The sequence below is a fragment of the Salvelinus namaycush genome, unplaced genomic scaffold, assembly GCF_016432855.1.
Source record: "Salvelinus namaycush isolate Seneca unplaced genomic scaffold, SaNama_1.0 Scaffold1012, whole genome shotgun sequence".
Taxonomy (NCBI): domain Eukaryota; kingdom Metazoa; phylum Chordata; class Actinopteri; order Salmoniformes; family Salmonidae; genus Salvelinus; species Salvelinus namaycush.
Window position 1 is genome coordinate 78755 of NW_024057690.1, and position 15133 is coordinate 93887.

Sequence of the window (15133 nt, forward strand, 5' to 3'; positions counted from 1 at the left end):
AAGACAGATGGAGACTTCTTCACCAGTCCTTTATTAGGTGTCTACAGAGAACAGAAACAGTGAGAACTACCGGGGTGTGTTCAGAACACACAAGGTTTCACAGTGTTTGGAAACGTCTCTATAGAGCCGTTTGTGGGTGTGTTAAGAGGGACCACAAAACTATTACATCCCATTACTTACTAGATCATTTTAGGCTGTGTGTGTGTTAGGATTCCCTACTGGCCTTATGCCCCCGTGTGCACTTGACCTGCTCACCCTGTCCCCTTCATGGATGTGAAAGCATTGGATTAATCATGGACTTGAGTTCTCACCGTGTCAAAATAATATCTGATATGGTTTTCTTCACACCAGTCCATTCCTTTTAAATCCACAAGGCGGGGTGAAGGTACACACTTCAGGGAGAGGAAGAGACATCAGGGTGTTGATGTTGGAGGGTGGTGGAGGGGGGGTTGACAAGGTAGGGCTGTAGGAGGGGTGAGCTGGGGGGTGTCAAGTTGAGAGTAGAGAAGGGTGGAGTAGAGTGGAGCGTGGAGGTAAGTCTGTTGGAGGGTTGAATGAAGTAGAGTGGAGCTGGAGGAGCGTAGAGGTAAGTCTGTAGGAGGGTTGAATGGAGTAGAGGTGGAGGGGGATGGCAGCAGCAGAGAAGTGTTTTCTGTAAACAGTGAACGGCGACAATTCGAATAGGCCTAGTTGTGTAATAAGAGTCTTTGACGGTGGTAAGGCAACTGGTCAGACTACACAGGAAGTGAGGAAACCCAACAGGAAGTGATGACATCAAACAGGACATGGCGAAATGACAAGCGCTACGGTGGGTTTTCCACTTTAGAAACGGGCTTCCTTCACAATAATCATAATATAAAGAAACAAGCATGCACAACACGCATATGGAGAGCAAAAATAACCGCTGGGATGCAAACTTTAATAAACAAAATAAGTTCTTCCATTTTATAGAGGGAAATACTTCATACCCACGCATCTCTGAATACTTTACAGAGTAAAAGCACGACTGCCCTATCTCTATCATTATCAGGCTTGACTGAGTAACTGGGTTAGAGCTGTTAGAGTCATGGGGTCTGGATGGGACTTGGTGAGGCAGAGTCACAGTGAGGTTATTACTGAGTCATTACTTATTGACCAAGGCTTCTGCGCCGAGGTGGTGGTATGGGGGCTGCATAGTGTAGTAAACTGGTGTTCAAACACTGAATGGACCAGTCTCTGCAGGGGTTATTTCTGCAGGACCAGGCCACACAGACGCACGAACACAGAGTGAAAAACAGAGAGAGAGAGAGAGGCCCAGGATGGGACTGTTTTCAATACGCCATGCTCTACCGCTTTCTCTTCTGATTGGTCGAATGCCAGTTGATCCCCGCCCTGACTGACGCATCTCAGGCCTGCCAATGGATGCCCTCTCCGTCCGTCATCCCTCCTCTGGCCCTCTACTTAAGGAAGCAGTCCAGTTTCCTCTGGATGCTTTCGAAGGAGTCGGCTCCCATGTAGTCCGCCTGGCCCGCCTCCCATCGCTGCCTCCTCTCCTCACTGGACACCTGGGGCGCCTGAGGGGGAGGCGGGGGGAGGATGATCTCAACCACACTGTCACAGACCTCCTCCTATAGGGGGTGGAGGGAGAGACAGGGGAGGCAAACAAGATGAGCGTTCTGAGACATGGAGAAATACTCACTAATACAAGGGTGACGGTGACAGCCATGAAGCATTTCCCCTCAACCCAAAGCGTCGACCAATCAGCAGCTTCCTCTACAGAGAAACAGAACTAAGGGCAGGGGCCGGGGTCAGTGGGAGTGAAAAGCCAATCAGCTTCTTCCTGTTACCATGGCAACTCCAATAAGCACAGCCGGCCGGGTTTTTAGAGTTGAACTAGGGTGTCAGAAGTATAGCACTACATCGGTGACTACATCACCCTACTGCAATATTATTATTGCACTACATAGGGCATATAGTGCCCTTTCCGACATGCCCTTAGATTACCTGTTTAAAGTATCCATGAGAGACAGGGAGAGAGGTTACCATGTCAATGACTTGCCACTAGAGAGTCAACACACACACACACACACACCACACAAAATCAGCAACTGAAACCAGCAAATACTGTACTTAAACTTCTTTACGATTCCACTGTGAACACACTGTACTCACATATACAAACTGTCCTTCAACAGTCCCCTTAAAACGCATACAGTGCCTTAAAGTATTCATAGCCCTTGCCTTAATCCACATTTGGTTGTGTTACAGCCCGAATTCAAAATGTATTAAATAGATTTGTTTCTCTCACCCATCTACACACCATACCCCATAATGACTAAATTAAATATTTTTTTTTTTTACACCCCTGAGTCAATACATGTTAGAATCACCTTTGGCAGTGATTACAGCTGTGAGTCTTTCTGGGTAAGTCTCTAAGTGCTTTGCACACCTTTATTGTACATTATTTTATTTTTTATGCTCTGTCAAGTTGGTTGTTGATCATTGCTAGACAGCCATTTTCAAGTCTTGCCATTGATTTTCAAGCCAATTTAAGTCAAAACGGTCTAACTAGGCCACTCAGGAAAATTCAATGTCATCTTGGTAAGCAACTCCAGTGTGTATTTGACCTTGTGTTTTAGGTTATTGTCCTGCTCAAAGGTGAATTTGTATCCCAAGCAGACAACCAGGTTTCTCCTTAAGGACTTTTCCTGTGCTTAGATTAATTATTTTTTTTATCCTAAAAAACTCCCTAGTCCTTGCTGATGACAAGCATACCCATAACATGATGCAGCCACTACCATGCTTGAAAATATGAAGAGTGGTACTCAGTGATGTGTTGGATTTTCCCCAAACATAACACTTTGTATTCAGAACAAAGTTAATTTCTTTGCCACATTTTTTGCAGTTTTACTTTATTGCCTTATTGAAAACAGAATGCATGTTTTGGAATGTTTTATTCTGTACAGGCTTACTTCTTTTCACATTGTAAATTAGGTTAGTATTGTGGAGTAACTACAATGTTGTTGATCCATCCTCAGTTTCCTCCTATCACAGCCATTAAACTCTGTAACTGTTTTAAAGTCATCATTGGTCTCATGGTGAAATCCCTGAGCGGTTTCCTTCCTCTCCAGCAACTGAGTTAGTTAGGACGCCTGCATCTTTGTAGTGACTGGCTGTATTGATACACCATCCAAAGTGTAATTAATAACTTCACCATGCTCAAATGGATATTCAATGTCTGCTTTTTTATTTTTTACCCATCTACCGATAGGTGCCCTTCTTCGCGAGGCAATGGAAAACCTGTTATTTGTGGTTGAATCTGTGTTTGAAATTCACTGCTTGACTGATGGACCTTACAGACAATTGTATGTGTGGGGTACAGCGATGAGGTAGTCATTCAGAAATCATGTAAAAACACAGAGTGAGTCAATGCAACTTATTACGTGGCATGTTAAGCACATTTTTACTCTTTAACTTATTTAGGTTTGCCATTAACAAAGGGGTTGAATGCTTTGACTGAATACATTTCAGTTTTTCATTTTTAATTAATTTATTAAAAAAATCTAAAAACATAATTCCACTTTAACATTATGGGGTATTGTGTGTAGACCAGTGACACAATCTCAAATGAATCCATTTTAAATTCAGGCTGTAACAACAAAATGTGGAAAAAGTGAAGCTGTGTGAATACTTTCTGAAAGCCCTGAACATATCTCACAGGTCTTGTTATACACCTTTCAAGATTCAGAAACGATTGTCAGTACTGGAGATCTTAAGAACACACGCTATGAGGACACACACACACACACACGCACACGCACACGCACACGCACACACACACACACACACACACAGTACCTCAGTGCAGCCGGAGCAGAACAGTGTGTCTCCATATGAGTCTCTGAGAGCAGGTAGGACCCCAGAGGAGTAGAGGTTCCACCACTGAACCAGGAAGTCAGGGTGCAGGTCACCCGAGCCAGGGGTGAGGGTGTGACCTTTGACCTTCCCAGTCTGGGTGTCATAGGAGTAGTTCCATGGCTTCACCTTCCCCAGGAAGTGGACCACCTTAGCCTCATGACCGTACCTACAAACACACACACCAGAGGTTGTAAATCAAATGTTATTTGTCACATGCGCTGGAAACAACAGTCGTAGACTGTAAAAATTCCCTGTCTTAGGTCAGTTAGGATCACCACTTTATTTTAAGAGTGTGAAATATCAGAATAATAGTAGAGAGAATGATTTATGTCAGCTATTATTTATTTCATCACATTCCCAGTGGGTCAGAAGTTTACATACACTCAATTAGTATTTGGTAGCATTGCCTTTAAATTGTTTTACTTGGGTCAAACGTTTCGGGTAGCCGTCCACAAGCTTCCCACAATAAGTTGAGTGAATTTTGGCCCATTCCTCCTGACAGAGATGGTGTAACCGAGTCAGGTTTGTAGGCCTCCTTGCTCGCACATGCTTTTGCAGTTCAACCCACACATTTTCTATAGGCTTGAGGTCAGGGCTTTGTGATAATATGATTCAAATGAATTCTGTATTTCATCCAATTTGCATGTAATCTTCTTTGTTTTGGGGTCTTTTATTTTGAAAATGGTATTCTGTGCTTGTTGTTTCCTGAGTCTCCATGCTAGTAATTTGGTTGCCTTTGAGTCTGCTTCATAATATCGTTGTTTCAGGAACCTGAGCTTTTTCTCTACTTCTTCTCTATAAATCTGGTCAATTTCCTGTTTTACCTTTTGAATCTCTGGTAATATAAGAGGGTCTTTGTATTGACTATGAGATCGTTCTAAGTTCCTTAATGTTTCCTGTAATTTCAGAAAATTCTGTGCTTTAATCTTCTTGAGAGATGATGTGGCTATGATCTTTCCTCTAATAACCGCCTTAGCTGCATCCCACAATATAGCAGGAGATACTTCCCCATTATCATTATTCTCCAGACAGATGTTCAATTCTGTCTTTATTGATTCCTTGAATGCTGGATCATTCAGAATGCTTGAATTAAGTCTCCATAGAGTATTTCTTGGTTTGCTATCAAGGTGTAGAGTGAGGTAAACTCCATTATGATCTGATAAGTCGCTCTGCCCGATCCTACAATCCTTAAGCCTGTGTCTATCTGCATTGTACATGAAAAAGTAGTCTAACCTGGAGTATTCAGTGTGGCGGGCTGAGTAAAAAGTAATTTATACCGCTTTAATTTTTGCTTGTAAGCAGGAATCAGGAGGCTAGAATTATGGTCAGATTTACCAAATGGATGGCGAGGGAAAGCTTTACGTCTGTGTGTGGAGTAAAGGTGGTCTAGAGTTTTTCCCCTCTGGTTGCACATTTAACATGCTGATAGAAATGAGGTAAAACTGATTTAAGTTTCCCTGCATTAAAGTCCCCAGCCACTAGGAGCACCACCTCTGGATGAGCATTTTCCTGTTTGCTTATGGCAGTATACAGCTCATTGTGTGCGGTTTTAGTGCCAGCATCAGTCTGTGGTGGTATGTAGACAGCTACAAAGAAATACTCTAGGTAGACAGTGTGGTCTACAGCTTATCATGAGATACTCTACCTCAGGCGAGCAAAACCTTGATACTTCCGTAGATATCGTGCACCAGCTGTTGTTTACAAATATACATAGGCCGCTACCCTGTGTCTTACCAGAGGCTGCTGTTCTATCCTGCCGATAGAGTATATAACCCCAAGCTGTATGTTAATAATGTCGTTGTTCAGCCACGACTCGCTGAAACATAAGATATTACAGGTTTTAATGTCCCGTTGGTAGGATATATGTGCTTTCAGTTTGTCCCATTTATTTTCCAGCGATTGAACGTTGGCTAACAGTACGAATGGCAAAGGCAGATTAGCCACTCGTCGCCTGATTGTCACAAGGCACCCTGATCTCTTTCCGCAAAATCGGTTTCTTTCTCCTGCGAATGATGAGGATGAGGGCCTGTTCGGGTGTCTGGAGTATATCCTTCCGACTCATTATATAAAATGTATTTGTCCAATTCGAGGTGAGTAATCGCTGTTCTGATGTCCAGAATGTATTTTCGGTCATAAGAGACAGTAGCAGCAACATTATGTACAAAATAAGTTACAAACAATGTGAAAAACAAACAAAATAGCACAGTTGGTTAAGAGCCAATAAAACGGAAGCCTCTCAGCCATCCTAGTGTGTGTGTGTGGTGTGCCTTCTTGCGTTGCGTACTTCTAGAATAAATTAGGTTTAACTAGGAGAGAGTGTATGTATATGTACTGTATGTGTGTATATGTACTGTATCTGCAGTACCAGTGTGTTATTTGAGGACAGGCCTGAGCCACTCCTCTCTTGAAACTCAACACCACACACCCTTTCAACTGACCTTGGCTTGGCTTATTAACGCCAAAACATGCACACTCACTCTCACTTTTCTCCCTCATGCTCTCGCTCACTCATTCGTTCACTCTCGCCGTCAATCTCTCTCTCGCCGTCACACACACACGGGCGGGAAGCCATGGATTTGGAGCTAAAGTGTGATGCATGAAATAACTTCTACTGTGACAACACTGGAGTGTGTGTGTGTGTGCGCCTACTGTTTGAAGGCTGGTAGATAGGTGTATATAGCGATGCTGCTGAGGTTGTAGATAAAAGGCAGGTGTTTGGAAATGTCTGCTGTTGACCAGGTATTGAAGAAACTGTTCAGAACTCCTTGGTCCCCACCTAGAGAGAGGGAGAGGGGGAGCGAGCGAGGGGGTGGGAGAGAAGGGGAAGAGGGAGAGAGAGAGAAAAGGGGAGTGAGAGAGAGAGGGAGAAAGAGTGGGGAGGGGGCGAGGTTAGACGAGAACATGAGTTATTTTAGGATCTATAGGAGCTTGTTGGCAGCAGAGTTTAAGGAAAGTCCATAGGAGATATAGAGTTTATTGCACCACCCCGGACACACACTCTTTGTACCATGTATTTAATTCTGTACTGCAGCTGCTTGCTCTTGGCCAGGGCTTCCATCAAAAACACATTCACATCTCAATGGGACTCACATGGATAAAACACATTCACATCTCAATGGGACTCACATGGATAAAACACATTCACATCTCAATGGGACTCACATGGATAAAACACATTCACATCTCAATGGGACTCACATGGATAAAACACATTCACATCTCAATGGGACTCACATGGATAAAACACATTCACATCTCAATGGGACTCACATGGATAAAACACATTCACATCTCAATGGGACTCACATGGATAAAACACATTCACATCTCAATGGGACTCACATGGATAAAACACATTCACATCTCAATGGGACTCACATGGATAAAACACATTCACATCTCAATGGGACTCACATGGATAAAACACATTCACATCTCAATGGGACTCACATGGATAAAACACATTCACATCTCAATGGGACTCACATGGATAAAACACATTCACATCTCAATGGGACTCACATGGATAAAACACATTCACATCTCAATGGGACTCACATGGATAAAACACATTCATATCTCAATGGGACTCATATGGATAAAACACATTCACATCTCAATGGGACTCACATGGATAAAACACATTCATATCTCAATGGGACTCACATGGATAAAACACATTCACATCTCAATGGGACTCACATGGATAAAACACATTCATATCTCAATGGGACTCACATGGATAAAACACATTCACATCTCAATGGGACTCACATGGATAAAACACATTCACATCTCAATGGGACTCACATGGATAAAACACATTCACATCTCAATGGGACTCACATGGATAAAACACATTCACATCTCAATGGGACTCACATGGATAAAACACATTCATATCTCAATGGGACTCATATGGATAAAACACATTCACATCTCAATGGGACTCATATGGATAAAACACATTCACATCTCAATGGGACTCACATGGATAAAACACATTCATATCTCAATGGGACTCACATGGATAAAACACATTCATATCTCAATGGGACTCACATGGATAAAACACATTCATATCTCAATGGGACTCACATGGATAAAACACATTCATATCTCAATGGGACTCACATGGATAAAACACATTCATATCTCAATGGGACTCACATGGATAAAACACATTCATATCTCAATGGGACTCACATGGATAAAACACATTCATATCTCAATGGGACTCACATGGATAAAACACATTCACATCTCAATGGGACTCACATGGATAAAACACATTCATATCTCAATGGGACTCACATGGATAAAACACATTCACATCTCAATGGGACTCACATGGATAAAACACATTCATATCTCAATGGGACTCACATGGATAAAACACATTCACATCTCAATGGGACTCACATGGATAAAACACATTCACATCTCAATGGGACTCACATGGATAAAACACATTCACATCAATGGGACTCACATGGATAAAACACATTCACACCTCAATGGGATAATAATAATAATAATAATAATACAGAACTCACCGTCAAAGCTGCCTTTCTCAGTGCAGTGTGTCATAAGGCTGAGGTAGGTTTCATTGGACGGTTTAAAGACGAACACGCCCGAGTTGAAACAATCTGGCCAACCAGGATCAGGCGCAGCAGATAACTCCTCCCTCTCAAACAGCTCATCAATGTTGGACAACACCTGCGTACACACACACACACAATATTGAGCCCTAAATACAGACTTGCTGTAATTTGTACTGAGTAAGGAGTGAGTGCGTGTGTTCTCACCAGTGTGTCTGCGTCCATAAAAACACACTTGGTGTAGTGTGTGAGTGTCCAGCAGTGCAGCTTGGTGAAGGTCACTCCGAGTTCTGGTCTCTTCATCAGGGCCAGGTGGGCCGTGTCCCCAGAGTCCAAGATATCCACCACACACACCTCGTCATAGATGCTACTCAGCATGGCCCTGCAACACACACACACACACAACTCAAACCGTGTGTGTTACCTGCTCAGGTGTACTCAGGCTTGGACAATACAAAACGAACAGAGACAAGGCCATGGGTGTGTCAAACACTGAACATAGATCATGGGTTGTGTGAGTGTGTTACCTGCAGGGCTCTGCTACGTGCGGTCCAATCAGAACCACCAGTTGTTTGGTTGTGTTATGGTTGCGTAGCGACCTCCCCAGAACCATCGCTCCTTTGGCATAGTTGTCATTTGTGGCCAGAGTCACATATGCTTGGTCTAATCACACACACACACACACACACACACACACACACACACACACACACACACACACACACACACACACACACACACACACACACACACACACACACACACCTGACTAGTTATTTGTAAATAACACTGGAACAGAAAGAGAGTACAGCTTCTGTCGGGCACCTGAACCCTCTACAAGGCTTATATCGGTACTTCATATCAAACGGCCTATAGGGACTTCAGCTAGGGTAACCATAGACCCTACCATAGAATAGCCCTATAGCTTACTATAACTATAATAGTACTATAACTGTCATATGTCAACTTGTGGTGGTAATGTCAAAAGCAGTTCTGCACGAGCCGATTCCACTTGTGAGACTGACCATAGAGACAAGAAACGCGTCGTGTTTAAATCGAGTGATGGATTTTAAAAAACCACTGCGTGTGATCTCTCGGGTAAATATTGTAGAATACATGAGCATATAGCGAAAGTGCGTGTTTGATATATCACTACGCAGAGAGTAAACAAGTGCACACTTCGGGATGGAGGAGAATTCAATTCAGCAATGGCCGAGGCGCACGTAGGCACAGACACTGCAGGACCGTAAACGCAACAAACACACGACGTACTTTCAGTTTAAGTCATCATAATTGTTGCCTACGCGGAAAACGTTACTTTAACTACATCGCGGAATAAAACTAGAATCTACATATAAATGGGAAGACTGTGTAACTGCGTGCAATATACGCATGCATCAAACCATATATAATCACGTTGTTGCTGAAAGATGGCAACGCAAAGCTACTGCAATTTTCGTGTGATTCGGCTATAGCTTCAAACCATAATATAATAAAACAACATAAAATAATATAGCAACACTGTTTAATGGTTATAGGCTATTCCTGTCATCCTTATTAACCGACTGTCCGATGTCTTACCCGCCATGGTCAGTTATTCGGTGTGGCCGTAGCTCGGGAGGGTCTGGAGTGCTCGATTCTGTGTGTAACGGGAGTTTTTCGGTAGCAACAAAGAGCTAGACGACAGCTGTCGATTCTAAAGAGGACGGAATCAAGTCAGGAGGCCATATTCGCGTCATGTGATCCGTGACAGCGCACACGCCCCCCAAAATATACACACAAACACACGCAATTTAGAATCGAAATGTTTGCCAGTTTTAGTGATTATTTCAGTTTTATTACAGTTTTTAAATATATATTTTATCTTAAGGATATGCCTAATGATCATACTTGTTCACAAGAACGGAAAGGTAAAATAGCGGTACATAGTACGAATATATCAACATCAATCAGTATTATTTATGGTAAGAGCTTGCTAATTGTTTATAAGACCAGTTCCATTGTTCCTTTGGCGACTCCAAGTGGTAAGATGGTGTATATGCACCCTGGGCTGACGAAATGAGGGTACATTATTTATATCTCTTTCTTTGGTGCTGGCTGAGCGAGAGGAAATTATTAGCCTATGCCTATGTAAATTTCTACTTTTGCCCGATACACTGTAATTGATCTAATTTCAAAAACATATGTCCGATTACAAGATCACGTAAAGATAAATAGAAGAGAAGGAACACGACGTATTACACGTAGGTCAGGATGGCCGAGCGGTCTAAGGCGCTGCGTTCAGGTCGCAGTCTCCCCTGGAGGCGTGGGTTCAAATCCCACTTCTGACAAGCTTTTAACACCTGCAGGTCATTCTGCTTTGTAATATCCAGTTGACAAATACATTACTTAAGATCCTGGAAATAACACCTAGTTAACATAAGCAGTGAATAACTATCGTATTTCTAACATTTTGCAAAAACAGCTAGTTGATGAGAGGTTGGAAGAGAATTGCACGAATTTCACAGGCGGGCCACAAACAGGCAAAGAACAAAAGGCATCTCGGAACGCACAACTCGTCGGTCATGTCACTGGATTGTATTGGCAGGGAGAAAAAAATATTGTCTGCAGGGTAATTGAACTCGCCGCATCTAAAGTCAAGCCACGGGTCACAGGTGAGATCCCTTGTTATAACCCCCCCCCCCCCCCCCCCCCCCAAAAAAAATCAAACACGATTGCGTTGAAAATAACCATTAAGTCATTTGCTAAGATTTCCCCCATTTTGACATGTGGTCCTGTTGTCACGCTTACCCTGATGGTTGCTGATTCTTCCAGACACTTTTTCAGTCTTATCTGAGGTATTTTATATCAGAATGGCCATATTCTGAGGCCACTTTAGCGCTCAATCAATGACGATTTACTACGCCTTTTCCATTGAAGGACATATTGAGGATAAATCAATGACTGGAGCTTTTAATTGATAAAAACCAATGACTATTTGATGTTGAAAGTGCAAGTCAGTATTGTGCATTTATTGGTCTTTGTATTTCTACTTTTGCCTAGTACCCTTTATCCCGACACCAAGAACAGTTGTAAACAGTCAGGATGCCCGAGCGGTCTAAGGCGCTGCGTTCAGGTCGCAGTCTCCCCTGGAGGCGTGGGTTCAAATCCCACTTCTGACAATCTTTTAACACCTGCAGGTCATTCTGCTTTGTAATATCCAGTTGACAAATACATTACTTAAGATACTGGAAATAACACCTAGTTAACATAAGCAGTGAATAACTATCGTATTTCTAACATTTTGCAAAAACAGCTAGTTGATGAGAGGTTGGAAGAGAATTGCACGAATTTCACAGGCGGGCCACAAACAGGCAAAGAACAAAAGGCATCTCGGAACGCACAACTCGTCGGTCATGTCACTGGATTGTATTGGCAGGGAGAAAAAAATATTGTCTGCAGGGTAATTGAACTCGCCGCATCTAAAGTCAAGCCACGGGTCACAGGTGAGATCCCTTGTTATAACCCCCCCCCCCCCCCCCCCCCCCTCCAAAAAAAAAAATCAAACACGATTGCGTTGAAAATAACCATTAAGTCATTTGCTAAGATTTCCCCCATTTTGACATGTGGTCCTGTTGTCACGCTTACCCTGATGGTTGCTGATTCTTCCAGACACTTTTTCAGTCTTATCTGAGGTATTTTATATCAGAATGGCCATATTCTGAGGCCACTTTAGCGCTCAATCAATGACGATTTACTACGCCTTTTCCATTGAAGGACATATTGAGGATAAATCAATGACTGGAGCTTTTAATTGATAAAAACCAATGACTATTTGATGTTGAAAGTGCAAGTCAGTATTGTGCATTTATTGGTCTTTGTATTTCTACTTTTGCCTAGTACCCTTTATCCCGACACCAAGAACAGTTGTAAACAGTCAGGATGGCCGAGCGGTCTAAGGCGCTGCGTTCAGGTCGCAGTCTCCCCTGGAGGCGTGGGTTCAAATCCCACTTCTGACAATCTTTTAACACCTGCAGGTCATTCTGCTTTGTAATATCCAGTTGACAAATACATTACTTAAGATACTGGAAATAACACCTAGTTAACATAAGCAGTGAATAACTATCGTATTTCTAACATTTTGCAAAAACAGCTAGTTGATGAGAGGTTGGAAGAGAATTGCACGAATTTCACAGGCGGGTCACAAACAGGCAAAGAACAAAAGGCATCTCGGAACGCACAACTCGTCGGTCGTTGTCACTGGATTGTATTGGCAGGGAGAAAAAAATATTGTCTGCAGGGTAATTGAACTCGCCGCATCTAAAGTCAAGCCACGGGTCACAGGTGAGATCCCTTGTTATAACCCCCCCCCCCCCCCCAAAAAAAAATCAAACACGATTGCGTTGAAAATAACCATTAAGTCATTTGCTAAGATTTCCCCCATTTTGACATGTGGTCCTGTTGTCACGCTTACCCTGATGGTTGCTGATACTTCCAGACACTTTTTCAGTCTTATCTGAGGTATTTTATATCAGAATGGCCATATTCTGAGGCCACTTTAGCGCTCAATCAATGACGATTTACTACGCCTTTTCCATTGAAGGACATATTGAGGATAAATCAATGACTGGAGCTTTTAATTGATAAAAACCAATGACTATTTGATGTTGAAAGTGCAAGTCAGTATTGTGCATTTATTGGTCTTTGTATTTCTACTTTTGCCTAGTACCCTTTATCCCGACACCAAGAACAGTTGTAAACAGTCAGGATGGCCGAGCGGTCTAAGGCGCTGCGTTCAGGTCGCAGTCTCCCCTGGAGGCGTGGGTTCAAATCCCACTTCTGACAATCTTTTAACACCTGCAGGTCATTCTGCTTTGTAATATCCAGTTGACAAATACATTACTTAAGATACTGGAAATAACACCTAGTTAACATAAGCAGTGAATAACTATCGTATTTCTAACATTTTGCAAAAACAGCTAGTTGATGAGAGGTTGGAAGAGAATTGCACGAATTTCACAGGCGGGCCACAAACAGGCAAAGAACAAAAGGCATCTCGGAACGCACAACTCGTCGGTCATGTCACTGGATTGTATTGGCAGGGAGAAAAAAATATTGTCTGCAGGGTAATTGAACTCGCCGCATCTAAAGTCAAGCCACGGGTCACAGGTGAGATCCCTTGTTATAACCCCCCCCCCCCCCCCTCCAAAAAAAAAATCAGACACGATTGCGTTGAAAATAACCATTAAGTCATTTGCTAAGATTTCCCCCATTTTGACATGTGGTCCTGTTGTCACGCTTACCCTGATGGTTGCTGATTCTTCCAGACACTTTTTCAGTCTTATCTGAGGTATTTTATATCAGAATGGCCATATTCTGAGGCCACTTTAGCGCTCAATCAATGACGATTTACTACGCCTTTTCCATTGAAGGACATATTGAGGATAAATCAATGACTGGAGCTTTTAATTGATAAAAACCAATGACTATTTGATGTTGAAAGTGCAAGTCAGTATTGTGCATTTATTGGTCTTTGTATTTCTACTTTTGCCTAGTACCCTTTATCCCGACACCAAGAACAGTTATAAACAGTCAGGATGGCCGAGCGGTCTAAGGCGCTGCGTTCAGGTCGCAGTCTCCCCTGGAGGCGTGGGTTCAAATCCCACTTCTGACAATCTTTTAACACCTGCAGGTCATTCTGCTTTGTAATATCCAGTTGACAAATACATTACTTAAGATACTGGAAATAACACCTAGTTAACATAAGCAGTGAATAACTATCGTATTTCTAACATTTTGCAAAAACAGCTAGTTGATGAGAGGTTGGAAGAGAATTGCACGAATTTCACAGGCGGGCCACAAACAGGCAAAGAACAAAAGGCATCTCGGAACGCACAACTCGTCGGTCATGTCACTGGATTGTATTGGCAGGGAGAAAAAAATATTGTCTGCAGGGTAATTGAACTCGCCGCATCTAAAGTCAAGCCACGGGTCACAGGTGAGATCCCTTGTTATAACCCCCCCCCCCCCCCCCTCCAAAAAAAAAAATCAAACACGATTGCGTTGAAAATAACCATTAAGTCATTTGCTAAGATTTCCCCCATTTTGACATGTGGTCCTGTTGTCACGCTTACCCTGATGGTTGCTGATTCTTCCAGACACTTTTTCAGTCTTATCTGAGGTATTTTATATCAGAATGGCCATATTCTGAGGCCACTTTAGCGCTCAATCAATGACGATTTACTACGCCTTTTCCATTGAAGGACATATTGAGGATAAATCAATGACTGGAGTTTTTAATTGATAAAAACCAATGACTATTTGATGTTGAAAGTGCAAGTCAGTATTGTGCATTTATTGGTCTTTGTATTTCTACTTTTGCCTAGTACCCTTTATCCCGACATCAAGGCCAGTTGTAAACAGTCAGGATGGCCGAGCGGTCTAAGGCGCTGCGTTCAGGTCGCAGTCTCCCCTGGAGGCGTGGGTTCAAATCCCACTTCTGACAATCTTTTAACACCTGCAGGTCATTCTGCTTTGTAATATCCAGTTGACAAATACATTACTTAAGATCCTGGAAATAACACCTAGTTAACATAAGCAGTGAATAACTATCGTATTTCTAACATTTTGCAAAAACAGCTAGTTGATGAGAGTTG

The 15133-nt window shown here is 42.6% G+C and overlaps 1 protein-coding gene and 6 non-coding genes across 7 annotated transcripts; 6 read left to right on the forward strand and 1 right to left on the reverse strand.

Moving 5' to 3' along the window:
- Positions 1–10: 10 nt before the first annotated feature.
- Positions 11–10222, reverse strand: LOC120035286 (glycogenin-1-like). Its single transcript, XM_038982077.1, has 7 exons — positions 10080–10222; positions 9026–9161; positions 8706–8880; positions 8454–8616; positions 6547–6673; positions 3838–4063; positions 11–1607 (listed from the first exon to the last, which is right to left on the reverse strand). Exons 1-7 carry the CDS (start codon positions 10084–10086, stop codon positions 1437–1439), a joined length of 1005 nt encoding a protein of 334 aa, XP_038838005.1. The 5' UTR covers positions 10087–10222; the 3' UTR covers positions 11–1436.
- Positions 10223–10745: 523 nt separating this feature from the next.
- trnal-cag lies at positions 10746–10828 on the forward strand. The gene has a single exon. It is a non-coding gene; the product is annotated as a tRNA-Leu (tRNA).
- Positions 10829–11576: 748 nt separating this feature from the next.
- Positions 11577–11659, forward strand: trnal-cag. The gene has a single exon. It is a non-coding gene; the product is annotated as a tRNA-Leu (tRNA).
- A 754-nt stretch (positions 11660–12413) lies between these two features.
- trnal-cag lies at positions 12414–12496 on the forward strand. Its single transcript has one exon. It is a non-coding gene; the product is annotated as a tRNA-Leu (tRNA).
- Positions 12497–13239: 743 nt separating this feature from the next.
- On the forward strand, positions 13240–13322 carry trnal-cag. The gene has a single exon. It is a non-coding gene; the product is annotated as a tRNA-Leu (tRNA).
- Positions 13323–14068: 746 nt separating this feature from the next.
- On the forward strand, positions 14069–14151 carry trnal-cag. The gene has a single exon. It is a non-coding gene; the product is annotated as a tRNA-Leu (tRNA).
- A 748-nt stretch (positions 14152–14899) lies between these two features.
- Positions 14900–14982, forward strand: trnal-cag. Its single transcript has one exon. It is a non-coding gene; the product is annotated as a tRNA-Leu (tRNA).
- Positions 14983–15133: the final 151 nt, after the last annotated feature.

What these genes read in the sequence shown, in the direction of transcription:
- LOC120035286 (XM_038982077.1), bottom strand. An exon ending in TGAGAAAGGCAGCTTTGACG is followed by an intron (nt 6,674 to 8,453) that starts GTGAGTTCTGTA and finishes CCCTCTCTCTAG; the next exon opens with GTGGGGACCAAGGAGTTCTG. An exon ending in TCTGCTCCGGCTGCACTGAG is followed by an intron (nt 1,608 to 3,837) that starts GTACTGTGTGTG and finishes CACCCCCTATAG; the next exon opens with GAGGAGGTCTGTGACAGTGT.